Genomic DNA, 26,346 nt, shown 5'->3' with positions numbered 1-26,346 from the left:
TCCTGTACAATTGTAAAAATAATTCAGGTGTCTTTTCGTAATAACATTGAGTTACCGTTTCGTCCGAGCTTCGTCGTTGGAAATTTTAGGGAAAAGATGGTCGTGGAAATAGCAAAAATCGATACAATTAGCCAATGATTGATAGAGTATATTTGTAACGTAACGAGACTCCATTTATCGCACCGAATTTTACGAAATCGTTAAAAATTTCTTTCCCCGAGATATTACGATTTTCCTCGTTTTCCACGACCTTGAAACACTTCGTTCGAGAGGAACGATCCAAGTTAAACGATAAAAGGTTAAAATCTCGTTCTCTCGTTTCCTTCGCGATGATTTATCCCCAATACGCTTTAATTGACGCTCAAAGTCCTTCGAAGAGGCAAAAAGTCACGAGTGTGCGAATTATCGTGAGATCGAAAATATGCAAATCGGATTGCCGCTTAAGACAGCGAGGTGGGTGGAGTCTCGGATTACGTAAGGATTGGCGGAAAACAATCTCTTTCGCTCTTTCGATCGATCTCTCGGGTATAGACGCGCCTGTACTTGCCTTCCGTGATAACAAATTTCTCAGGATAGAAAGCAGCGCAATACTTTCGCGCGAGAGCGTAATTGAGCAGCTCGCCGCATATTTCCGCGTCAACTATAGCATATTTCTTCGTGTCTCGAGTTATTAAACGCTAAGAGATTGAAAGGGATGACGAATCGTCGCGTTACGAATCGAGTCGCGAGACATTGAAACGAAGAAACGCAGGAAATAATAATCAATTTAGTAACGCGGCTCGTATGCAAACGAGAAGTCTCTTAACAATTCAAATGGACACCGTTCGTTACGAATTCTCGGTGAAAATTCTATTATCGACGTCGGTCAACGAATTCGATTAACATTTTCGAGCGGGCCAAGTGTCGCCAGTTATCCCAGTCTGGTTAAAAAGTGCAGTTACTCATTTGCCGACGTACCGCTAACGAGATTCCTCTCGTTTAATTGCATTTGACTGCTGAGAATTGGAAATATTCGACAGTAACTTCGTAAACCATTAAGTCTCTTTCGAAGTGAACTTATCAAGTGGTACCGCGCGAAAGAAAATAATCTCTGGACGATGGAAATTCAATCGTAACTTAGATCCTTTTGCCAAATAATTTCTCGAATAATAATATTAATAAATTGAAAAGTCACAAGCCGTAGATCGTAGATTCCTCTTCCGCAATTTCATCGTTTTCCGTCAAATAGATTAATCTGGAAAACTCGTCATTCGTAAAATTCCATTTGTTTTGTCAGCCAACTTGTTACCGTCGTGATCGATATTTTAGGAACGATATTTATCAATGCAACTTGTATCTCGGATACTTGCAAAATTTCGCTGATGATATTAGCTCGATCGTATACCAAGGGAGCCTTAAAAATTCAAATACAAAATACGATATTTGCCATTCTATCGAATTCTATAAAATTTCCATAAAACGAAGCAAACGCAAGAAACCAAAGTAGTCGCGCGTACTTCGATTTTTCCTCGAAAACCAACTTGGATCAGCTCGAGAGCGGGCTTTTGTTAAGAGGAGTAAAATATTCGAGAATTTGCCGCGAGAGTGGTAGAGGAAAGCTGACGGGTCGAAGAAATTGCGGAAGCTTTATCGGCGAGGGCCATGCCACTTGCCGCAGCCGCTTTTTTTCTCGCACTCCAGTCGATGGGGAATATTTCACGAAAGCTTGGCTCGCGCGGTTGTACATCGTTCGCGTCCTAGCCGTCGGTATCGTTATGAACGATATCGTCTATTTTCCCAGCCAATGAAATTTACGGTGTCGATCCTTTTTTATCGAAGATACCCTATAGGCGCATACCTATCGATCGATCAATTTTTGTTTGCCAGAGCCATAGAAAGGTAGAAGCTGACGCATACAAGTTACATAAATTTCGCTCGTGGCATCGCGAACATTCCACGTCCCTCGTGGAACGAGAACGTTGCCAAACATTGAGAACGTCGATCGTTTCGTTGAACAACGGTATGAAAGAACGGATTCGATAGCTCACGATGTTCGTTTAACGGTGAATTTTCGGCCACATCGATGGAGTTTCTATGCAAGATAGTTTCCACTATCGCTTAGCTGGGAAAAGCAATCTGCAGGGTAGTTTTTGCACGATTACGATTGAATGAAGCAGAATTGAACTACCTGCTTCCGAGTCTTCTTCTCCCATGACGTGTTCATTTCAGATTGATCTTCGATTAAAAAGCAGTTGCCAGGAACCGGTATCTCTGAGTCCTGAATGATGCCGATTACCGATTGCTAACTTTTTCATTATCCCGAAAGCAATATTACCTACTTTTTACAATCTTTTCTTTAAGCAATTTAAACTTTAAACAATCTTTTCAATATTCTTCCTTTTCTATCCCTATAACGATAATACGAATTTTTCGCATAAATTGATTTCCTAGAAATTAAAGAAGGTACCACATACTACTTTTTAATTTCACAGAATATCCTCTGCGATACTTTTTCGTTCCCAATACCGACATTGCTGTTAACAATACGAATTCCTTTAACCGAGCACACGGTGTCACTAACCACTTATACAATAAATTAAAGGAAGAATTAAACCGTAACTCTTAAAAAAAAATTGAGATCTGACCAGCAAGAAAATTAGGAAACTTTAAAAGTCTTTAAAGCGCAGTTAATTAATCCGACCACGATTAGGAATCGACCAAACGATCGGAAGTTACAGTTCCCATCGAATCCCTTTTTTTTTCTTATTTTTTTCTTCTTTCTTTTTTCTTTTCCTTTTTTAATTTTTTTTTTTTTCTTTTGAGGAGTCTTCCACATCATCAGTCATAATCGGAGATGGAACCAGCGCGGAAGAGTAACCCGCGTAGACAGTAAATCAATTATCGTCCTGTTTCTATGAATGAGGTCAGGAAGGATTCTGCAAATCTTCGTTAGCCCCATTGTTCCCTCTGCATGTGGGTTAATCACCGTTCGGCGAACTTCGTAGCCATTTGCCGCCGTTTCCATCCGCCACTTGTGTCCCGGCCACGGTTGGAACTTGTTCGTCCCGCCACCAGTTGCTATTCGAATCGAATTCGAGCTGGTCGTCAACTCGGTCGAGTTGACAGCGATCGAGCTCGACTCTCTCCGCCACTTCCCCGTTTCGCCTCTCTTGTTCGATCAATTCCTTTTTTCGCCCCTTCATTTTTTTGTGCTCCTCGCAGTCCGTGACAAATTTCACGCGCGTCACGAGTCACGTTTTTACCGAGAAGCCCACCAGCCACGATGTTCCAATTGGGACGAGCAATAAACTCGGCTGTAATCCCTTCGCGCGACACGTTTCTGCTCGATTTCCATGGCGTGTCGGTTCAATTCCGTTAAATCGACTCGGTGATCGCTCTTCCAAACCGTCTTGTCTCTGTTCCGATACGTTTCGACGCGGTTACGCTTCCTGCGACGCTTGTCAGCCCTCTCAACTACGTTTCTCCGAACGTCGTTCGTTTCCAGACATTTCGAGGATCAATCGAAGTACCGCATTTGTAGTATTTGATATCAACAGCAGCGTGGACATTTGCAAATACGTTAGTTGCACTGATATCAGCGACAAAGGAATTTATCAGTCTCCTTTGTATCATTTTATATTTCCTGTTAAGCGATAATTTAATTATGTTAGCTTTTGTAATGGAATTGAGAAATTTTCCAAAAATAGGGGCGATTACATTGGATTGCGAGAGTCTCGCATCCCTTGTATCTATAGTACGCGTTGAATCGGATTAAAATTGATTTTATAAGGTATCGAGTTGCCAATCGTGTCAGTTTGTAAAACTGAACGATTTGTAAAACGTTTGTAAAACGAAGCCGACGCGCGTGTATACGACCGAAAGAGTATCTCGCGGCTTCCGAAATTGGAAAATTTGAATAAGAAGCGGAGCGTAATTTTGCAGACGAGCCTGGCAATCCAATTTTCGCAGCGTCAGTTAGAGATTGAGTTTATAATTGGCCCCACGGCGTATCCATCTCGAATCGATTAATCCGTACTTCATTAAAATGTTTACTGACTCGTTTTTATCGTCTCTGTCCCTACTTCCGTGAAAACACATCACTTCTTTTCGCTTTTGATACAGATTTACACATAATCTTTGTGTACAGTCGCGTGTAATGGAATTCGACGAGCCAAAATATGCAACGTTCGGAGCAACGTTTCTTTTACACTTTATAGATCATAAGTTGTATCATACGTTTGTAATATCGTAGAATAGATTTGAATTAGAGATCGGTTGAAAATAGAAAAAACCGTGTACGTCGTCCTTCTGTGGTTCGTTTACATTTAAGAGCGCCTATGTGACTAAAGTCATCTAGTTCTTACAGAGATATGAGAAAAACAAGAAACAAGGTTAGAGCAGAAGGACGATTTCGCGTTTCAAGGGCGGATGACCGAGAGGTCAGAGTATGCGAGTCGAAAAGCGAGTGTGTTGCGAGAGTCAGAGCTAATTGAGTCGTTGAAGAGTAGAGTCGTTAGAGGTTTCGAGTTGTCGAAGAGTAGAGTCGTTAGAGGTTTCGAGTTGTCGAAGAGTAGAGTCGTGAGAATTGATAGAGTTGTTAGAGAGAGAGAGTGTGTGTGTTAGATTCGTTGTGACGAGAATGATCAAATAACTGTAAAGTTATTTGATATAGATACGAGTATTGCATTTAGTTCCGTTAAATAAACATCGTTCTCTGTCCAATTTATATCTGTATATTCAGTTTAATATTAATAAATTGTAAGTAATCGGGAAAAATTTCTATCCTTATTTTCCGATATTACACGTTCATACGTCATACATTTTAGCATACTAATGTATACAGCTCGTAAATATTAATTCGTTCGAGTATCCATTTCAACGAGTTTATTTCTCGGTGAATATGCTGGAATTTTTTCATTCCTAAAATTTTAGATCCAAAGTTCGCTATTTGAGATATTAAGAGTGTCTAGTAAGTTCATACATAATTGAAAAATTCGCAACGACGAGAAATCGATGCTAGACTTTGTATCAAACTTTGTATTTTCTTTTATAATTCTTTCGACGAAAAAGGCAATCGCTGAGAGGGAATTTGCTATTGCTTCGAACTAAACCTGGGAAAAGACACATCGTTGTCACTTAAAAGTTAAAAACTCGTATATAATTACAGTCGTTAGCGAAGATAATAACATTTACCGATTCGGTAATATCGTGGTTCAGCGGGTTCTTCCGCTGCTAAATTATCTTCGTGTCTGTAATTTGATTTCTTAAGCGCGAGCCTGAACCTGAGAAAAAGTAAGAAATTGCAGGATAATTGAAACGTTAAACCATTGTTGGAACGGTTAAATTGCAACATTTCTGTTAAATTCCGTCGATTCGTTTGGGAAAAGCCGTAACTTTTTTAACTTATCGTGCCGTGGGATGCGCGAAATTGAAATCCTAGGGACGTTACGACCGCGGAACATTATGCACGACCAGTTAAACGTGGGCCCACTTTGCGTACAACTTCTAACGACACGCGATTCAACGTGTACCTCGTTCATTTGTTGCTCTTGTACTTTTTGTTCTCGTCCTTCCATTTAGTGACACGTGTTTACACGCCCAGTTTATGAACTGCGAACAGCAAAAGGACCAAAAAGAACAACACCGACGAAATTCTAACGGACCTCGTTCGCGTGGGCGTTATTTAGTTTTAGTCTCGAATTTTGGCTCACGTGGCTTGTTTCAAGTATATCGTTCGATATACGTCGCGTTTCCTGCATTCTTTTTACATCCGTCATCCCGTAATTATGTCAATTATATGAATTTGTAAATGTCAGATGGAAACTTTAATGAAAGTTTAATCCGCTAACCGAGCAAGACTGACTAAAGCGTGTCTCTTTTACGAATATATTAACAGGAAGTAATATCAAGCGATAGCCACATTTGCCTTTTGACAAAACGATATAGCTGGCGAATGAATATTTCATCATACTTGGCCACGTAGTGTCTTCCACTGAAAAATGTTCCTATGAAGTTCTAAAGTACTTACGTACATTTTAATTCAGGCAACGTTTCAAAGGAAACGTGACTCTATAATACTCTGTATTATCGTATTTAATGTACGTTGTTTGGAAATATCCTAATTTGATTGTATGTGTTTAGTTGTACCGTAGAGTTTGTAAGCGATAATATAATTAGAATCACAGAGAGGTCAAACTGATACCAACACTATCCAGGTTAATCGTTTTCTAGAGAATTAAACAGTAATTTTGATACGAGGCTTAAGAAACTCGAAGAAAATAGAACCGCGTAGTTTAGTCTTTAAGTGGCTTGAATTTCCATTTAATATTTCCCAGCTAAAATATTTTCATTCGATCGTTAAATAAATACACGTCCTACAAATTAGCCTCTCTTTCGTTCGCTCGAAATATGTTGGAGATAAAATTTGTTAGACGTCCCGCGGAAGGATCGTGTTGATATCGTTAAAGAAACATCCACGATACTCTGTATCAAAGCAAGCGGCACAACCTTAAGGCCAGTTTTTTTTTTTCAAATGTAGTTAAACGAGTTTCAGACCCTTATTTGAAATTACACTTCAATCGGAAACTTGGTTTCGTAACTTGTTAACGGAGCAGGGGCTGTTCCGCATTGGTTAAAACGTAAACAGCTTCGTTATTATTCGCACTTTTACGGCAACTCCAGAGACCGCTGGACCGATGGAACTTTAAATCCATTTATATCTCGTAAATAACGTTGAAACACTTTGCGACATGAATTCCCGTCGCCGGCGATGCACCCGCGAGAAATATAGTCCAACTATAAATTCGTATTACGATGCTTTTAGAATGCACTGAATGATTTTGATATGCAAACTAGACGTGAAAATTCTATTTGGCTACGTCCTTTTAGATCGCCTTTTGTAAAGATTACGAGTAGTCAAGACGTAATAAATAAACCCATCGAGGATGAAAGTTAGGTAGGTTCGACGCTGTTGAAAAGCTTACATAGAATAAACAAGCTACATAGATCAAGAACAAAAGAACTACTTTGATGATTACAAGAAAGGAAAGTTTATTATAACGGTTTATGTAGGTAAGTTAATTTTTCTTCGGACTTTATAAAAGGTCTGAAATAAAAGTGAGAAAACGTAAAACAAATTCTCGAAATATTCTTTCACATAGTTAGGAAACAATTCGGTTACGTAAAGAGTAGGTTGATTTTTAAAGGGTTGGCATAGCAGGGAGAAAATGAATTCTTTCAGGTGTTAGTTTCGTGACTGATAGAGGCACTCGATCTCGTATCATTCTCGTCCAACGAATTTGGCGCTATGTCAACGTCAGCCTTGATACAGGGATAATTCTTTCAGCTGAGCTTCGTGTAAATTTGTTCGCAGTAACAACGTATTCAGCTTCTATCTTAAAACACCGGCAACGCGAAAAAATTACTCGCCTTGTCAATTAGGAAAAACCACGTAGGATATAAATTGTCTTTTGGCCAGAAATTCGATGGAGTTTCATATGTCCCTGTTTATTTTTAAAAGTCAAAAATACGTCTGTCAGATCGTTAGCTTCTGATAGCAAACGGGATACTAATTAAAAACATTAATTAAAAGTACTTCGCCCGACGCGAGTCGAGAGAGTTGTTGACATAGTTGAAAACTTGTAACAGCCACGCGTCGCGATCGCCAACAGTCAACCTGTATATGCGACCATCATCCTATGAACGGAGAAAATCAGCTTTGTTCGAGCAAATGTGCACGCGTAAGGCGAAAGAAAAAGAGAAAGAGAGAAAATCGTACTAACCCAATAAGCATCGAGTCAAAGATGTACGATATTAACGAAACATCTCGTTAAATTTTCTCTTAATCAGTTTACGTTATAGAATTCTATTTAATTCATATCGTAGTTGCAAAAAGAAATTTCAAGAATACTAACGATATTGTTTTCTTGTTATTTCCTCTTCCATCTAGATCCTACGATTCTACGAAGTTTAGAGAAATTGAACTTCGTAACACTGTAATAAACTTTTTTCCCTAAATTATATATTAAAAATTCTACGACTGTACGATAGGCTCTTCTAACGTGTCTGTTATTTTATTCTACCGTATTATAATTCGAGGAAACAGTAAATTGCTTTTGTTCACGTGTTTTTCACGACGTCTATCCATTATTTCGCCGTTTGGTTCTCGATCGATCAAAGGGCGAGTCGAAGAAGCCTATCGTTGTCCGATCGTTAGCTTCCAGACGGAAAAACCAACGTTAGTTCGCGTGACAAAGTGATTTCGGTGGAATACGTTACACGTTCAACTGACGTAATATCGACGTAATAGGTTTCTCCGTGTGGTTTTCGGCGGTGGTCGGCGCAAAATAGCCGGAAATCGTAGAAATTAATGCATCGTTCTCTAATGCTGGAACGGTTAACCGCGCATAGCTGTGTGAACGCGGGCCCAGTTGCTTTGAAACGCGTTGAATCGCGTTATAAATCATGGTTGTACGAGGATCCGCGCGCGGCTTTCACGGAGGTCTAATGAATTCCTGTTTCGCCGAAAGTAATTCAACGGATCAAGATTAACGGCCTTAACGACGAAACGCTGCGTTACATACGTAAGCTTGATAGCAGTAAGTGCAATTAGCAGCCGAGATCAAGACTGCTTTCTATCGCTTCGTCTTCGCCACGATCTCTTAATCGCTTGATCGTTGTCAAATGTAACGCGTCTTTTCATACGTTGCGCTTATCGTCGAAGATCTAACGAGACTACGTGTACGTTAAAACACGTTAGAACGATCAAGTATATAGATTTTTAGGCCACGCTCGCAGTAAATATGTGCAATAAACGTAGATACTCGTGAATTTTTATACAGTTGCTCGTAAAAGTTGGTCACACTTGAATCGAGTCTAACAATATACGTCGAAGTTACAAGACACTTCGTGGGATTATTATTTGCAATTCTTATTACGTTTCACACGATCGTGTATTAAGTTTTTAGTGTATACACGTTTGCGATAAATATCTTGTAACCTTTGTACATATTTCCCGACTGGTTTGAAATTTTATCGATATAATTACGACAATCGCGTGTAGTTATAATGCCAATGAAACGCGAAAACGCGTCTTGTACAACGCGTGTAATATATACACAAAAAGATTTCACTGGTTAGACACTTAACGAGTGTTCAAACACTTTCACGAGTCATCGTATACTCGTTTCGTTTTTCGTACGTCTCATTGATCCGAGCGACGGTTTGTCGGAACACGTATTCGGAGTAATCGTATTCATCGACGTAAGAAACACGTGCATTTACAGGTGTATTAGACAGACGTTGCGTGAAGCGTAATTGCCGCGTTAATATTCATCCCGAGAGCAGGTGTATTCTCCGCATATTTGTACTGTAGCGAAATTAGCCTTCGAGTAAATTTGAACAAGGCTCGTTTCTCCGAAACGAGGCGAGAATTTACGAGATTCGCGAAGACAGATTTCGGCTCCCCTCGCGTTCCACGATTAATACGAATCGTCGGATGGTTCGACGATTTCATTCATCGAACAGACATGGCCGAGAATCGCGAGCGACGCGATGGAAACGCGGCCTTTGAAATAAATTTGACTGAGATTACGACAGCAAATGCTGGTAAGAGAGCAAGGGACGAGCGCGTACGTACGCGTGGGCGATTTATTTTTCGTGAAACACGCGCGTACCGGCACATGGACGATTCGGTTGATTCACGGCTGAATCATCGCTCTCCGACGCAAAGAGCCTGACCACTCAAAAGTATCAAACGGTGCACAGGTGTAATGTTGTTGCAATGGCTGTCATCTCCCACGCGACCACGGTATCGCGCTGCAGATACAGGATAGAAGCAAGGACGGCGACGTTTGAGCACGCCAACTCGTTTATATATAGGGTGCAATCGAATCGTGCATGCAAAATCTAGAACATAGTGAGTTAGCGACAGTAGCAATTTATGAAAGTTCTTTTATTTTTATACCCTTCACCCGCATGTTCCTATTTATCGCTACGAACATTTACATTTGTTTTGTCCTATGTTCAATGTTCTAACACGTGGAATTTCGATTCTGTTATCGTTTGTTATTGGGGTGGATCTTTCTTGACTTATTTACAGTGTGTATGATTTCTTAGTGGTTGAAACCGAGTAGGTCAATAGGATATTTTCGTTTGAGTCTTCCGTGAAGATCTGTGTAATTGTTTTCAGTAGGACGATTTATCTGATCGTTTCTATTTCGACGAACTTTCAAAGTCTTTTAATCTCGTTTTCGATTGTCGAGATATCTGACGTTCCTCTGATATCGTCGTTTCTTATGTACCACAGTGCGGTTTGAATAAATCCTTGTATAATGGACCGCTGAAATTTCATTTTCTTTATATTTGACTTAGCGTTCGATTTAGATTTAGATTAGGTTCGATTTGTTTTTCTTTTTTTTGCTATGTGTTTTTTCTAGTTCAACTTGGCGGTCTCCCGCTAAGTATCGTGTCTGATGGACGTATTTCTCGTATCCCTCTGATATTCTGTATAAATAGACTACGGCGACGCGTGCTAGACGAACGAATTCAATGTACCTTTCTTGCATAATCGCCTAACTAGTCGGCACACGCCGGGTAATATACATAGTTTAAATGAGCGCACATAAAGTGCAAGATACTGAACAACGAATAATCAGCCACAACCTATGGACTGCCCCGCAGTGGTGGTGAGATCGAAATGGAAAAAATGATCAATGAACAATGGTTGCTAATTGAATTAAAAAGGAAAAGAAGAACGAAAATAGATTTGGAAAGTTGAGGTACGAAAATACCATTGGTTAACGTAAAAACCGATACCAGGTGGCTGGAATACCCGCAAACTGATACACGGCACTACAAAATTTAACTGACGAGAATGTACAAAATAATTCTACTCCTATAAAAAGAAAATATAATTTATGAAAATAACGATATTGTTTTTTTCAGAAATTTCTTGAATATATAGGGTTCAATACCGTCTTATTGGAATAGAAATCTGTCGAATAACGAAATTTCGATTTTCCTAGTTCCCTCTAGTTATCAGTCTGAGAACGGTATTTGTTCGAGCGTTTCATTGTTTGATGGAAATTTACAATACGAACTTTTATCAATGTTACCTTTTATAAAATAGCGTTCGGCGTTTATCGTTATAAAAAATTGATTATATTTTCGCAATTCGTGGAAACGTATCGACGTACTCGAATAAAATTCACCAGTTCTCTGTATAATATTGTGCATTTTGCGATAAGCATGCACACGATACTCGTACAAGATTGAGCTGTTTCAAGATCCAAACTATACTCGAACATTTAGACAAAATCTCAGTGAACTACTGAACTGTCTGCATAAGCAGCCTGGATACGAAACGATCGACGAAGTTTGCCATGTGTATACCTCAGAGGAAATATACTAAGAGCCTAACGAGTAATGAAATTTTTACGTCTCTCAATGCCATCGATTTTGTGTCGAACGAGGTTATAACGTGATCGATAGGTCGAATTAAAAGCGAAAACAAAGAAATTCTTATCTCTGTGAAATTATCAGCGAAATTTTATTATATATTTTTATCGTTTATCAAAATCAAACTTATCCTATGAAAATACTTTATTATTTACGATTTATAGATTTTACAATTTTACCCTAGATCCATTTTATTGCTTAAACGCACGAAACTAATAATTTCAGCTGCTTTATTTTCTAACATAGCGCGCATGATCTGATCTGAAATTCTATTATGAACATACAATGCATCACACTTGAACGAGCTCTAATGTCCATCGTAATGAAACCGTCCGATCGTTTCGCGGTGTTCTCGTTATCGATTCGCGGCAGTTGTCGCGAGTTAGAGATATCATGCGACGCGAGATCTAATTAATATGTTCGACGTTTAATTAAAATTAATGAAACTGAGCACGAACAAAACGACACTCGATCGTCATATCAATTTAGTCGGTTCTTAATTGCGTTAGTTTCCGTTAATTGCGACGCGATGCGGACGAACCACGGCCTCGATTCCATCCAATCGAACAAATTGAACAAGTCGAGGAAAAAGAAAAAATTAAAATCGCGCCGATAAGTTTCAGTTTCTGCAATCGTTTTAACGAGAAATTCGAATTTCCATATTCGTAAAATCGTTGCTCGATTTTCTAAATCGAGTACAGCGTACAAGATCAAACGATAGTCTTATTAATTTGAACGAGAGAAAAAGAACGAAACACCATTCTTCGAGTAATCTCAGTGCTACTTAAAAGCTGTTCGAATAAAATATAAGAATAAGAATGACTGAAACGAAGAATTAATTAACAGCACTCGAATTTCGATTCGTTCGTGTCGATTTTCAAGCCTCGTTTTATCGTCGATGAAAGCAGAAATTACGAAATTCGTGCAACTTCTTGCACGAAACGTGTATCTTGGCCGTTTTATCGCAAACAAATACGTGACATGCGTGTATCGACCGCTATACCGATGAATATTCCGTGATATAACGAACCCGATAACAAGGATTACTCCGATAGGTATACTCGATTTCGTCCTCGCTTTGCAAGTGTATTTTGATCGAACCGATATGCGCAGATAATTCGTTATCGCGTCCAAACAACCGCGAAGCTTGTCTGGTCTCGAGTCGATGCATCGTGATTTTTATATAAAACTCGTATTTTTGCTGGCTAGCTGATAAAATATTACCGATCGAAACGTCATTGTCAATATTGCCCAAAGATAAATAACACTGTAAAGAAATAAATCTGTGCAGAAATACGAAGCACAGACTATAGATATCTGTGTAATTTCATATTTTTATGAACTTTCATCCGTTAAATATTCTAGCGAGTAAAATCTGGCTATTTGAAATATGCAGGCTAACGAACGAAACAACGATAAATTACATGTTCTATGTTTTGCAAGAGCGTAGTTACAAAATCCAATACATCTAGCCGTCGATACATTTCCACGTTATCAAAATCTTTTCATATTCGTTAACTGTTAGTTTACCTTTGTATCTTTGATTTTCCGCTAAATGCATAAAAATCCGCAGTCCTACTACGTTTCATCGTGCCACGATATTTATTTAAAAGCAGCCAACTTCCATTTTTATTTATCCGTCAACCGTGATATCTCGCGATGCAAATAGGAGGACGGGCAAAATTAATCGTCCAGTTCCTTTTGTTCATAAATTTTCCTTCTATCCTGGCGTGTCAGCCGTGCCGTTTTGCCAGTGCGTTGGAAGAACTCCGAGCGGAAACGCGATTTAAATCGGCAGGGAAAGGGTGGATGGTCGAACACGGGCGAACTGGCGGGAATTAAACGAGAAACGTCCACTATTTTTAGCCGACGCGCCAGATTATAAATCCATAATTCAGTGTCGCGTTCGAAAACGTCTGATAAGACCGTTCAGACCTCTGGTTGCGCACGGCACGGAACTCTTGCGCCGCTTTTACATTTTTTCATCGCCCACGAGTTTTCGTCTGTGTTACTGCGAACGTTTATCGATGCTTTCACAAGCTTCGCTGAATCCTCTTGCGGAAGTCCGTGTTCTTCCCAGGGGATCTAGGTTTTTGGATGTTTCGAGTTTGATATACGATACTGTGTATAAAGAGCTTAAACTACCAAACCGAAATTTCTTTTTTATCGACGAATATAAAGATACCTGGTATTGTTTCAAACGTATCTTTGGTTCTTGAGTATTTAATTCGTTCAGTCGAGGTAATTTATTCAAGGAATATTGATTGATCTGGTATAATTCTTTGTTCTTTAAGTAGCAAGAATTCTTTGGACGATCTTGTATTTTTCTTTCTTCTTAAAAAGGATTCTTAATCGTTTCGTAATGTTTCTTTATTAGATGTCCGAAGATTCGTTTCTGTACACGCAATGTCGTACGCAGATATTTCTTAAAAATATAATTGAACGCTGTTGCGAAATCACCATCGTAGATGCTTTAAGAATTTTGCACGGTTCGAGTATTATTTAGTAACCTTCACCAAAGGAATTTTCAGAGGAGAGGATTTTTATGAAAATTGTACGATATTGTAACGATCTGAATTTCGAAAGCTTACCGAAGACGTTTCATTTCCACAGTGGCGATAATTCAACGAACAGCATCCTCTCGCGCTTCTCGTAGCTTCCTTGATAACGCTTTCGACGACCGGGAAAAGTTTTCTGAAATCGAAGGAACGTGAGTTTAGCCTAGAAGCGACATTAACGGGATTCGCGCTATGCCGCTGTATTTTCCCCGTGTCACCGTTCTTATCTTCCTTTTCCGGCCTTCTCGCTCTTTCTTCCTCTCTAAAGCTGCAACCTTTCATTAAAAAACACGCTGCGAAACGACGTCGAAAGGAGGCAAACAAAACTCTTTCTTTGCTAATGTCTTTCCTACCTTTCTTGTTTCTTCTCGTACGGAAGAAGGAAAATCCTGTTTACGCTGCCGTATTCCTGTTGCCCGTTTAGCGACACGACACACTCTACGTTTCTTCACTTTTGCTCCTTTACACCTCCTCTTTTACACCTCCTCGACCATTATCCTCGCCTTCCTCCATTCTTTTACGTCTCTGCTCGTTTACTATCGCCACGCTTCTGGATACGTCCTCCTCACTGTCCGCTTTAATGCACTCGAAATCCGGCATCCTTAATTCAATCTTTCGTTAGAAAATCCAATAAGGAGCTCGTCGTCGTCGCTGCGAACGAAGAGAGCAAATCGGACGCTTCGTTTCGGCATACGGATCCTCGTTGCAACGCGAAATTAGCGTTTTAGAGCGTCTGAATAATTCCATGGCGTACGGCGCGGCCTGCTAGTCTTATCTCGTCGCTTCAATAATTTTCCTGGGGATGCCGCAATCGCAATGCTACCCTCTGAACCAGCTGCTCGTACGATCTCTTCGCCCCTAGCATCTCTCTCTCTCTCCTCTCTCTCTCTCTCTGTCTATGTGTCATTTTATCGCGCAACGTTGGTTTGCTGCCGCGTTTCGTTTTAGATATTTATAAACGCATTCGCGATTCGCTTTGCAACTTTGCTCTGTCTCTTATACGGCGAAACGAGTTGCGAAACGAAGGCTGCAATTTTCTTGCGGCATTACGCGAATTTGCGAGTCTCTGAATTATGCGGATGTAGGAGAGCGGTTGTTTAACGTACAGGCGTGGGTTGGGAGCGGTTGAAAATGGTTTTAGCGGAATGAAAAGAAAAATTCTGTGGCTCGATGGGAATTATCCTCTTCTCTCGTAGTTGCAGCACCAAATCCGTCAAAATGATGGATTTCGTTTTCTCTTCTCTTCACGATTATTACCAGCGTACAGGACTTTGTAACAATTAGACTAGAAGCGAGATTAAGTGGTTAATTTACTGGATTACAGGGACTCTTGCTGAGATCGAATCTCGTTAGGACGATTGCTCCAGCGTTAAGTATAACACGTAGAACAGTCATCGATCGAGCATCTTATTGCTTCTCCCTAGCGAAAAAATTGGGCAAATCTCAAGGGGAAATCGTCCGTCTGATGATAATCTGTATTTAAGATTCTTTGCTGAAATGTTTCTACGTACTAACACCGAATTCACTGTATCAATTACAATATACGAATGCTGTTTATCGTCGAGAACACTTGTCAATATATTTTAACAGAGAACTATGAATCTCATTTGAAAACACATAATCTTCCCCGAGTATCTCGCATAATTGTATCACGTATCCGGAAAATTTCTAAAGTCTCAGGACTGACAAACGAGCCTTTACGTAGACGCAGGAAATAATAGGATCGAACAGATGGCTTTATTGGATCGAAAAATGACTAATTCGAGTTCTTTGAACTCACACTGGTGCAAAGCAAAAGGAAAAAATGGTTTAATTCATACGAAAGTACGGTCTGTTGGTTTCAACCTTCACAAATCACCGTGTTCGGGAAACCAGGCATGAAAGTTTCAACGAAAATAGAAGCTTCGCGGCTGCATCGTAGTCGGAAATCTTTTGCAAAAGTTTCGGCGGCGTAACATTGCGCCGCGCCAACTATTTTCACCCGATATTTTCACTGTTCCCCCGACTATTTCCTCCCTTTCCCGACTTTTATCATTTTTCTTTCCGGTTTCCCCCATTTTTTTTTCCTTCTTCTGTATTCCCAGTACGTGGCAACAGCCCGAAATTTTTATCCAGTGAAAAAATGTCTCGACAAAAGAGGCAAAGCGTATTTTTTTCGCCTTTCCGCCAGCCGGCACCGCGATAAATCACGCGAAACGTCGCCGTGGAAATGCATAGTCCCGCCAGGATGTATCAACTCTCCACCAGCTGAGAGCGGCAGGGTCAAAGGCCAATTATAGTCATCGTCAAATCGAAGATGGCAACGATTGCGGACGCGCCATATCGCGCGCTTCTGTATCTTCTTAAATCGTCGTTGAAACTAGAATCATCGGAAAAAGATATTCGGCGGATTCGGGTCAGACGACCGAAAAGATCATTTTATCGGATTTCATCGTCGTATTTATCTCGTATCGAGATTATTTAAATTTATCTTATGTTAATTACGAAATACATGAATATATTCTGTTTTGAATGAAATGGTTGCACGTACATGTATATCTTCGTTTGGACGATAGATGATATTATTTTGAAATTTTTGTTTGCACACTGACGGGCTACGGGAGATATAAATTCTGGCCGAATTTCGTTCTTTTTCCACTAGAATTTTTACCATCGAGCATTGTTGCTATCTGACAGAATCACCAGCTATCAAAATAAATATTTGCAGCCAAATCGATGCATATTATCGCGGTACCGCTAGGGAGTTCTCATAGATTTTATTTTACGCTCTACGTCTATATGTGTGCGTGAATTGAAAGTTATTGCTGCGCGAAATTTCCAAGTTTTGCGGTATTTTCGACTCGTAAATCTCATTGTCTGGTTCCGTTGCTTTTCTCGATTAAAAATTTACACTCACCTTGATAACGAATAATCTCTCGAAACGCGAGTCAATCAAAGACCAAATCGATCAACTCCGTTTCCGGAAAATGTTCCGCTTTTAATGTCAAAGTATTTCCGTATGTTCGTCGTTTAATTCCTCCAAAACCGAACGATCGTATAACCTCGATGGTGTCGATCAATTTGATTTCTTAGTGGTTCGTATCGGACGTTATAATCGCCCCTTTGTTACCAGCTACCATCGTCGTCACTCTTTCGAACATATTTAATCGAGTTCATAACTCTGTCTCCCTTTCTAAATTTACGTATCATGGGTAGACTCCAGCGACGTTTATTTTACCAAAAAAGTTCCACCCCGGGAAGCCTTTCAGCGATCCATTTGCCCGCAGGAACGAACGTCCTTTCACAAAGTAGTCGTCGGTGGATTCATGGAAAGTAAGGTAAGAGAGGGAGGACATTGTTCCAGGGACGATGCGATCTATTTGCCTTTCGGATAAGGCGAATCGTCTCCCTTTTCCAAGACACCGCAGAACGATTCGAATAAACTAGCTACTCTACTGCTAAAATACGATCAGTTTTAACTTTAACCCAGAAATACTATAGCTGGCCATATATAACCGCGTTCGCAATTTATTTTTGTTTCTGCTGCTTTTGAAAGATCCTATAACTTCCTTCCATTTGAAAAGGTCAAGGCTACTCGCAGTCGGTTGTTACGGATCTATGTTTATTCAAAGGTTGTTGCGTTAAAATTATGCTCCCCGATCATCCATATATCGCTTCCATTCAGTCTCACGGTTACGGTATTCAATATCAGCGGAATATTCGGTGTTAGTATTAGATTACTAGAATCAAACATACGATAAACATTCGCTAAACACGACATAGTACAATGTCAGCAAAATTTACTTAGAATTCTCAATGAGAATTGATTGTGAAATACATTCAAATAAAAAAAAAGTATTAGGTTATCGGAAAAGTTTCTTTCGTTTTATGAAGAAATAGACGCACAATGTTTTTTGTTATATGTTATTTTGTCGAATTACGTACGACCGATTTTGTCCTGTTGAGATAAACACAACATTTCACAGACTTGGTTTCACGTTTGTACGAAGGTGCGTTGTTGTAAAAAAACACGTTTGCGAAACAAAGACACTTTTCGAGCAACCTAATAGAATCCTGTATAGACGTAGTATTTAACAGGGTTAGTTAAGTCTGGAACTGTCGTATCAAATTCATCGTATCCATCGATTGCTTTTAACAAAATTAATAACAATTTCTTTTCTTCTCATTTACTTTCATCGCGTCACTTCGATTAACAATGGATCTGTTACCTTCGTTTCTTGATAAATCTTCTTGCTCGAGTCGGTTCTCTTTCGTCTCAGATATATCGCTTACGATTAATCTTGCGTTTTAGAAGATTTTATTGGCCGTGCATCCAGCGTACAGCGAAACGCTTCCCTCTCGCGAGATTTGTTTCGTTGTAATAGGCTTTGTGTTGTTCGCCACCACAACAGCCACGAATCATAGAGAAAACGGTTTATTACCAGCAAACGCGTTCCTCTTTCTCTCGTCCATTTCCTTTTTCTCTTCTTTCGCTTCACATCCTTCTCAACTGGCGCCTGTTTCTCTCACGTTGAGCAGCGCACCCGTTGATAAACGCGAACCACGCTGCCGGTCACTACGTCCTCTCCTTTCTCTCTGCCGCCGTTTTACTTTCTTCCAGTCGCTGGTGGAATTATTCTTATGAGAAATAAGGGGAACACCGGGGCATTTGTTAAGCAGCGAGCACCGCTCGACGTTTTTACGATCGTTGAAAACGCGCGGGGCAGGACTTTGAAATTTACGGCACGCTTCACGACCGTCCAGACGTAATCTGATAAATTTAACGCATAGATCGGCGGCGAACCAAGCACCGAATGCTTGATCACGATCGCGACACAGTTCCGCGTTTATGCGATCGCAAGGTCGTTGCTGTAATTGCTCTGTAATATTATAATTTTATAATATCGGCGATAAAAAGCCGATAATCGCGAAGCTACGAAGCATTAGGACGCTTGTCTCGTATAAAACGCGATAATTGACGTTGATTGTTATATTAGGTCGTTCGAAATGTTTCTTTCGTTCTATAAGGAAATAATGGATGCACAGTATTTTCCGTATTTTATCGAATTACGTATGATTCAGTTTGTTCTATCAAGATAAAGATCACAACGTTTGGTAAATTAGATTTCATGTCCGTATAAAGATGCCTTGTTGTAAAAGACGTGTCTGTAAAAGAAAGACACTTTTCCGACAACCTAATAGAAACCATTAATCGCATTGTATTTGTGCAAGGCAATGGATCAGAGTATGCAAAAATCATTGAAAAATTTATAGGAAAATAACGAATCAATCGATTCAACGAGCTTTCTTTAATTCGTGTCCAAATATGTATAAACGGTACAGTGGGATAAACTGTACTTACCAGAAGATAAAAAGCTGCAACAGAAAAAGAAAATTCGCGTCTGCTAATTTTGTCGCCTGTATCATTATCTTAGTCGCTTGAAAGCTGGTGTCTTAGTACGTTTTTACGGATTTACAGAGGCAGAATGAATGGTAAAGGTTGTATTGAACCAGATTTTATGCACTGTACCGAATTAGTAACTGCATTAGCTAACTTTGTTAAACCGTAGTTTATTTGACGCTTATGCTCGTGGCTCTATTTTGCGACAGCCTTAAAAGCTAAATAAAGAGAAATTATTGCAACACTTGCAACTCCTTTTTCACTATATTCCGCGTAGAATTCATATTAATTGGCCCTCAAACTCGCTGTTATAACCGAGCAGTTGGGATGACAAATGACGTTAATTTCAGCAAGTAGAAACTAGTATCTCGATATAAGCGAGGAATATTAGTTTAGGATCAACGTTTGCGAGAAGATTAAAATTATTCTAATTTATATCTTTCTTCGCTGTATGTCATTCGTCGTTTAAACTTCTCAATTAATCGGACGGCTGTTTAAACGACGAGTGTCCGTTTTCTGATCGAAGTCCGTGGCTCGTGGATCTTCATTGAGTTAAGCGACGAGGTCAGGTTTTCTATTAACGACAAAGAGAGACTAGGTTCTAAGAGAGATTTCTTGTGGAAAAAGCGGCTGAGCTTCCGATAGCAGTTGACGTATTGCCATACCGGGGAGAGATTGTTCCATCGATTGCTCTTTCGCTCAGTTTCTACCGATCGATTGATTGCTTCGTATAAAACCCGTTTTCGTTTTAATCTGCAGGCACACGGAAACTTTAAAAATACAAAATGACCGACGCTCGTGCGCGATTAATATACAAAAAATGTGTTGCAGAATAGAGACAGCATCGATAGAAAGCATCGTTGCTTTTAAAGTACTTTCTCCTTGCAATTTATTTGGACGCATTGAGAAATATATAAAAAGTAAGCCATATTCCTTGACACGAGTTACCGATAAAGATAACCACTGCATCGTTTACTCTTAAGATCTGTGAATTACACGCGTATACAGAAAATTCGAGACTCTTCTTGGCTCGATTCAGCGTTGAAAATGGAAGGAAGGAAGAAAAGAAGGCAGGTTGCATCCCGCGTGAAACACGGAGAGCATTCAATGGAGGTTCGCGGTAGCGATGAATTAAATTTTTTCCCCGACGAACAAAGGAACGAGAGGGTGGCTTTTTCCTCTCTCAGCAGAGATCGACGCGAAATTGAACAAAAGAGGGAGAACTTTTCGAAACCGGGAACGAGCGGAAGCTGCGTTGGTCTCGTCAAAGGTATTCGTGGCATAAAAGCGACACGCAATAACGTCAGATTATTGAAATTTAATAAGAATAATCGCGACCGATTACGAGTTACTGATATCGTTTCGTGGATACGTTCGATTGAGCCGAAACAAACGATTTAACATCGGCTATGATGTTAACGCGTTCATCGTTACGATACGCAGATTTCTACCGATCTGCGTATAATCCCAACAATTCGTTCTCCTTCCCACCTCTTTCCAGCTCTTCGCAGCCAACTGGTTGCCCGTGTGTTTGTATAATTCATTTTGCAACGGTACATGCATAGCTAATCGAGGATTTATGGTACAGGCGAGGGCAGCCTGCCTGCGTTAAATTCCCATATTAATAATTCCGCGCACGATCGTCCAATGCTACTGCACGGAATGTGTTAAATTTCAACGGGTGTCCAGCTTGAAATTATTAGGACTTAACTTCGGATCGGATCTACGCGTGGACACTAATGTCGATAGAATGATCTTGGAATACAGCGATGTCGGATCGATCGATCGTATGCTATCGGAGATGTTACGTTTCATATCTAGGCGAATGTGCATATCAGAGAACTCGATACAAGATTGAATTTATTGCTTCGGTAACTGTAGCGGCAAGTTTTACCGATGAGATTGTATATCTTTCTAGAAAGGAACTCCGATGATTTTACGCGTTGCAAAAATGATGCGTATGGAAAATCGAGCACACGACGAATCGAAATATATCTACATCTCGTGTAACATTTAACGCTTAATTATTGGCACGAAATTTTACAGACTCTGCCTAACGTGATATACGATGTGTCGTTTTTTCTTCTCGTATCTTTTTTACGTAATCGTTTAGCATGATTAATAAAAATATGTTGTACGTATCGGGTATCTCTTTCGTTTCCACGCAGCGATTAATGTGGCGAACATACCACGTGATAAATACGTTGTACGAATGTGTTTTAGTGAAAGAGTCTTAACAGATTCCGCGTTGGCGTCTAAAAAATTGGATATCAACGATCGAAGATTAAAATAAATATCGTAGATGATCTAACCAATACATCGTTAAGCGATAATAATTTTTATGTTTCTCGCACATGTTTTTTTAAAATAATTTTTAACCATTGCTTGCAACTAATCTCGATATAAATTCTTTGTTTGCAGCCCACCAAACTGAACGTATACAAAAACGACGCGGAAAGCTGGGACTACACAACGCCGACGCTGGGTGAGTTTCTTCCAGAATTTCTTAGTCTTTTTTATCTCTCCGTTTTCTCGTTTATTTATCTATTTTTTCCCTTATGTTGGCTCGTAGAGAACACGCGTTCTCGCTCCACCGTTCTCAAGCATTTTAATCATTAATGTCACGTAGCAGGGGCTGCGTGTACGCGCGCACACGAATTTCTCCATAGACCGGAATCGTTCCTTTTCTTCGCCTCTATTTCCATTAGACTCGCGGTAACTGAGAACTCCTTCTAATTCGGTAACATTTTCGCCGACCTGTTTTTCCTCTCTCGCGCTTTCTCAGTGCTCGTGTGCACCCGCGAACACAGAAGAAAACGGTAATTGGATAAAACGTAGTCCGGATGCGAGCTTAGAAGGTTTCCGCGTCCCTCGTTAAGTTCACGTGCGCGCGCTACTCGACACGCGGAAACGTTGATCGAACCTCGTAAAGAATCGTTGGAAAATCTGAAGAAAATAATTGAAGCGGCTGCTGCGATAGACAGCTCCACTTTCTGATCGTATTTATCAAATCAAAGAAAATCGAATGATCGAATCAGTCAACATTGATACGCTTCCTGATAAGTGCTACGAATTCACGGTCCGCTAATATTTGTAACGAACGTTTGCACTTTTCGGTATAAAGACCATAATACGAGCCGCTTACTTGCCAAATTATCGCGAAACAAAAAGCAGAAAAAAAGTAATGAAATTATACGAGACAGGCGCCAGTCAAGCGCTTTGGCACTGAAATTTCAAAAAGCGGAATTAACCGCTTTGGCCTGTGAACGACTAATCTGCTGATATAACCCGTACGCACGAATATTAAAACCGTATTACGCGATTCGATTTACGTTTCCATATAAATTTGCCAGTAAATTTCAACGTCACGCGAGTTTCACCGGCAGATGATTTCCATTTCTCAGCTCGTTCGCAGAGGTTGAGCAAAGCGAGGAACGATTCCAGTCCCGTCCACACGAACGAATCATTCTCGTCCATCGCTAGTCGCATCGATTCATACCGCGTGTTACATCGGGCAAACGAGGCAAACGATTCACGCAACCAGACACGTCGGATGTGTCGTCCTTTTACGGGAAATCGAGACAGAAATACGGAGATACGTGCGGTTCGCCGAAAGCACTGCAGTCGAAAAAAGAAAGAAGAGTCGATAGATGCGCCGTGGACGCGCATCGCGTCGTATCGACGTGTGTGCGATCCATTGTAGCGAAACGATAAAGGTACTCGTTAGAGAACCGTGCTCTCGATATTTTTCCGTTTTAAATCACAATTACTCGATGGCAATTTATTTCGTGTCGTTTCCCGTCGCAGATTGCTGCCCCTTCCACCAGCTTCGACGCGATCGTGCGTCCTCTTTCCACCATATCCACCTGGAATTATCGTTCAGAATTCTCCTTCGACCTATTTCGAATTTCCGACGATTTCGATATACCGAACCAAGTATCGCGCGAAACTTTTCACGCTAGTTACGTTCGCGAGGTGCAGCAACATCGTATACAGTGGCTCGAGAAGATATTCGAACGCCTGTTAGGCGATCCACTTTGAGATTTCATTAATGCTAATGAAACTAGACTACTGTGATTATATTGGCCGAATTGGAAACGAGTCTGGAAATGTATATTGAAGTTAGAAGGCATTTGCTACAAGCATACGTTTCACGAAAATTGCTAAAGTATTTATACAGCTCCATCGTCCACGCTTTTGACATATATCGTGTGAGACACTTGTTAAGATTGCTATTCATGCTCTTTTACTATACTAATTTTCTGCTAAAATTAGACTAATTTTCTACTAAATATATGTTCACAGTAAATGTCTTGCAACTTTTATATACGTTTTCAGATTGCTTTCAAATTTTATCAGTGTAATAATCGGTATAATAAGACAGTCGTGTCTCGTTATAATGTTAATTAAATTCCAAAATATTCCGTATAATGCGAATAATCGCGATAATTGAATCTCGTTACGAATGCGAATGAAATTTAGGAATGTTTCGGCATAAAATAACGGCACAACACACGCAATATGCATATTCATAAAAGTTTTCTATGGTAAGCGTTGAGATACTTTCGCGAGCCGCTATAAATAGTTTCTTTTCGTTGCATTTAGACTATCGAATGTGCCGATTATCACGCGTGCAATTCGGAACGAAGGAAGATTTAGAGCAGAAAATGACAGAGCTCGGGGCTAATTAAGAGAGAAAATTCCATCGTTTAGACCTTAGACGGCTTTTTCTTTGAGATTGCGCGAATCTTGAATTTGTTAGTCGTCCTGGATCTTTCTTTCTGGGCCTTCGTGATCTTAATTGTGCTTACTGAAGTTTACACGCCGAATTTAAGTAGAAAGGTAATTACAATTACCAAGATAGCGATTGACCGAAGGAATTTTAAACGGCGTGCACGTTCTGCACTTTGCTCTCGCGATGTCTTGCCTCGAACGTTGTTTGAATTGACCCAAGTTTCGTGATGAATCTAACAAAGTTCTCGGTGACTATAGGTCTATATTCTTATAGGTCGAGCGAAGCTCTACTTCGAAGAGATTGGAATTACTATCCAATTATCATCAATTTCTTACAACCTCGCGGAAGTTTCAGGATTAAGGTCCCCGAGATTATTAATAGAATTTACCAACTCGACGATTCTTATTTCAATTACGATTACATCGATCACCGTGACAGGAAGTTCTCGAAACGAATGATTATTTAAAGAGCGTAAAGTGGCTGATTAATATTCGACGGAGAGAATTCTGGAAATATTTACGCGTCGAAACGGAGATAACGAAGATTTTAGCAGCGAGATCTTCCATCTCGAGATGGCACGTTTCAACGATAACCAACGATGACTACGCGAAATGTCATGGTAACCCAGCATTTACCGACATTCGCATCTCCAACATCGTATCGTAGCTTAGAAACACATTGTACAATGTTGCGTTTAACACTTTTTTGAAGAACAAATCGTTTTCCTAATGCTCGGTACCCACGCCATCGCGATCGCAACATTTGCATTCAATGCTCGCAATCTGCCATTCGTCCTGTTTCAAATACCACTGTGCCCTATGATCTCAGCAGTTCTTGCTTTACACACACACACACACACGTGCATCGACCAGTGATTGTAAAAGCTGAACCTTTAACCTCGATCGCGATACATTGTTCATAAAAACGTTGGAGTAGGAACGAACGGAAGAAATACAATACAGAAATGTAATCAGTGGATTTCTATGCATCTATGGGAAATTAAGCGTGCAAAAACTCGCAAAATGAAAGTAATAATATGAAGGTAAAAATATAGAAAATGTTCGTGGCACAGTAACTAATACACCGTTCGATAAGCGAAACAAATCCCTGTTCTAAATCTTACTCTTTCGATTCTGTTCGTAAAAATATGCATTTGCTTAAATTATTCGCAGATAGTAAGCTGGTAAGCAAGTGGACTAAGCTTTAGCGATCAGTTTCGATCGCCGTTAGAATAACAAAAATCTTCGACGCCGCTCTAGCTCGACTCGAACAAACTGACACGCGACTTTTCGCGCGACTAAATGATCTCTCGAAGTAATTAAACGCGTAACAACCGCAAGAAGTTAAGAACGAGCGAGTGAAACGGTGCCGCGGATCGCGTGCCAGGTATAAAGCTGTGGATGCGATTCCACCTAAACGACAAGCAGACACGAACTCGTGGAATTCGGTCCAATTACACGCAGGCTGACGTCGCGTCGCTCATACTCGACACGGGTACTTTCGAATGCAGGAAATTTCTAGTCCAGCTCTTAAATACTCGAATTCACCGAGTAATTGGTGCGGCGCGACGCCTTCAGATCTTCTCGATCTTGTGGAATCGGTCGAAGGATTCGCGGACGTTCGAAACTGGTCGATTACTCGCCAACTATTCTCTTCTCGGAGTATTTTCCAAAGTTCTTCGGTGAAAGACACAGGAGAAAGTTTGCGAATCTGTTAGGTCGTTAAGAAAGTCTCAGGGCTGCTTCAGGCTAGAAGCAAAGTTTTCATACTAAGATAACGGTGTTGCTTGAATGATTTTTACTTGTTGAAGTTTCCAATATGGCCAGTGATTCCGTGTTTGTTGATGGAAGAATATTTGGAAAGTTTCTGGCTTTATTTCCGCCTTGTGTGATCTCCTTCGAATGCCTGTAATCTATTAGCAATTTTTTACTTCCTATTCGTGAAACAACCGAGTCACCGCTGTTTTCCTGTTCTCCGATACATTAAGAACCGAACAGTAAAATAACGTGCAAATAATATATAGATCGATACTATCGCGCAATAAGAAATTTGAAAATCTAAAGATCTGAGAACCCAAAGATGATATTCGTGATTCTTACTCTACGATCCTTACTCCCGAATTTCCTCATTTCCATCATCCTCAAATCGTGAAATTTTCCACGAAGCAGATTTTTTTTTTTTTAATTTCAGAAGACAAATCGTGTCGACCGGTCTAGACCCTGAGAATCGATGGAATT

The 26,346-nt window shown here is 40.2% G+C and overlaps 1 protein-coding gene across 2 annotated transcripts in view; it reads left to right on the top strand.

The window, feature by feature from the left end:
• The window catches only part of LOC117239399 (heterogeneous nuclear ribonucleoprotein L), a 165,561-nt gene that overhangs the window by 81,900 nt on the left and 57,315 nt on the right, over window positions 1–26,346 (top strand). For both annotated transcript variants that reach the window (XM_033504907.1, XM_033504902.1), the window contains exon 6: window positions 21,796–21,859. In XM_033504907.1, the coding sequence (XP_033360798.1) occupies window positions 21,796–21,859 (64 nt within the window). The remainder of the gene's footprint in view (window positions 1–21,795; window positions 21,860–26,346) is intronic.

The sequence above is a fragment of the Bombus vosnesenskii genome, unplaced genomic scaffold (genome assembly GCF_011952255.1).
Source record: "Bombus vosnesenskii isolate JDL3184/JDL3185 unplaced genomic scaffold, Bvos_JDL3184-5_v1.1 scf7180000013264, whole genome shotgun sequence".
NCBI lineage: Eukaryota > Metazoa > Arthropoda > Insecta > Hymenoptera > Apidae > Bombus > Bombus vosnesenskii.
The sequence above is the reverse complement of the archived record's forward strand: the minus strand, read 5'-3'. Positions and strand labels throughout refer to the sequence as shown.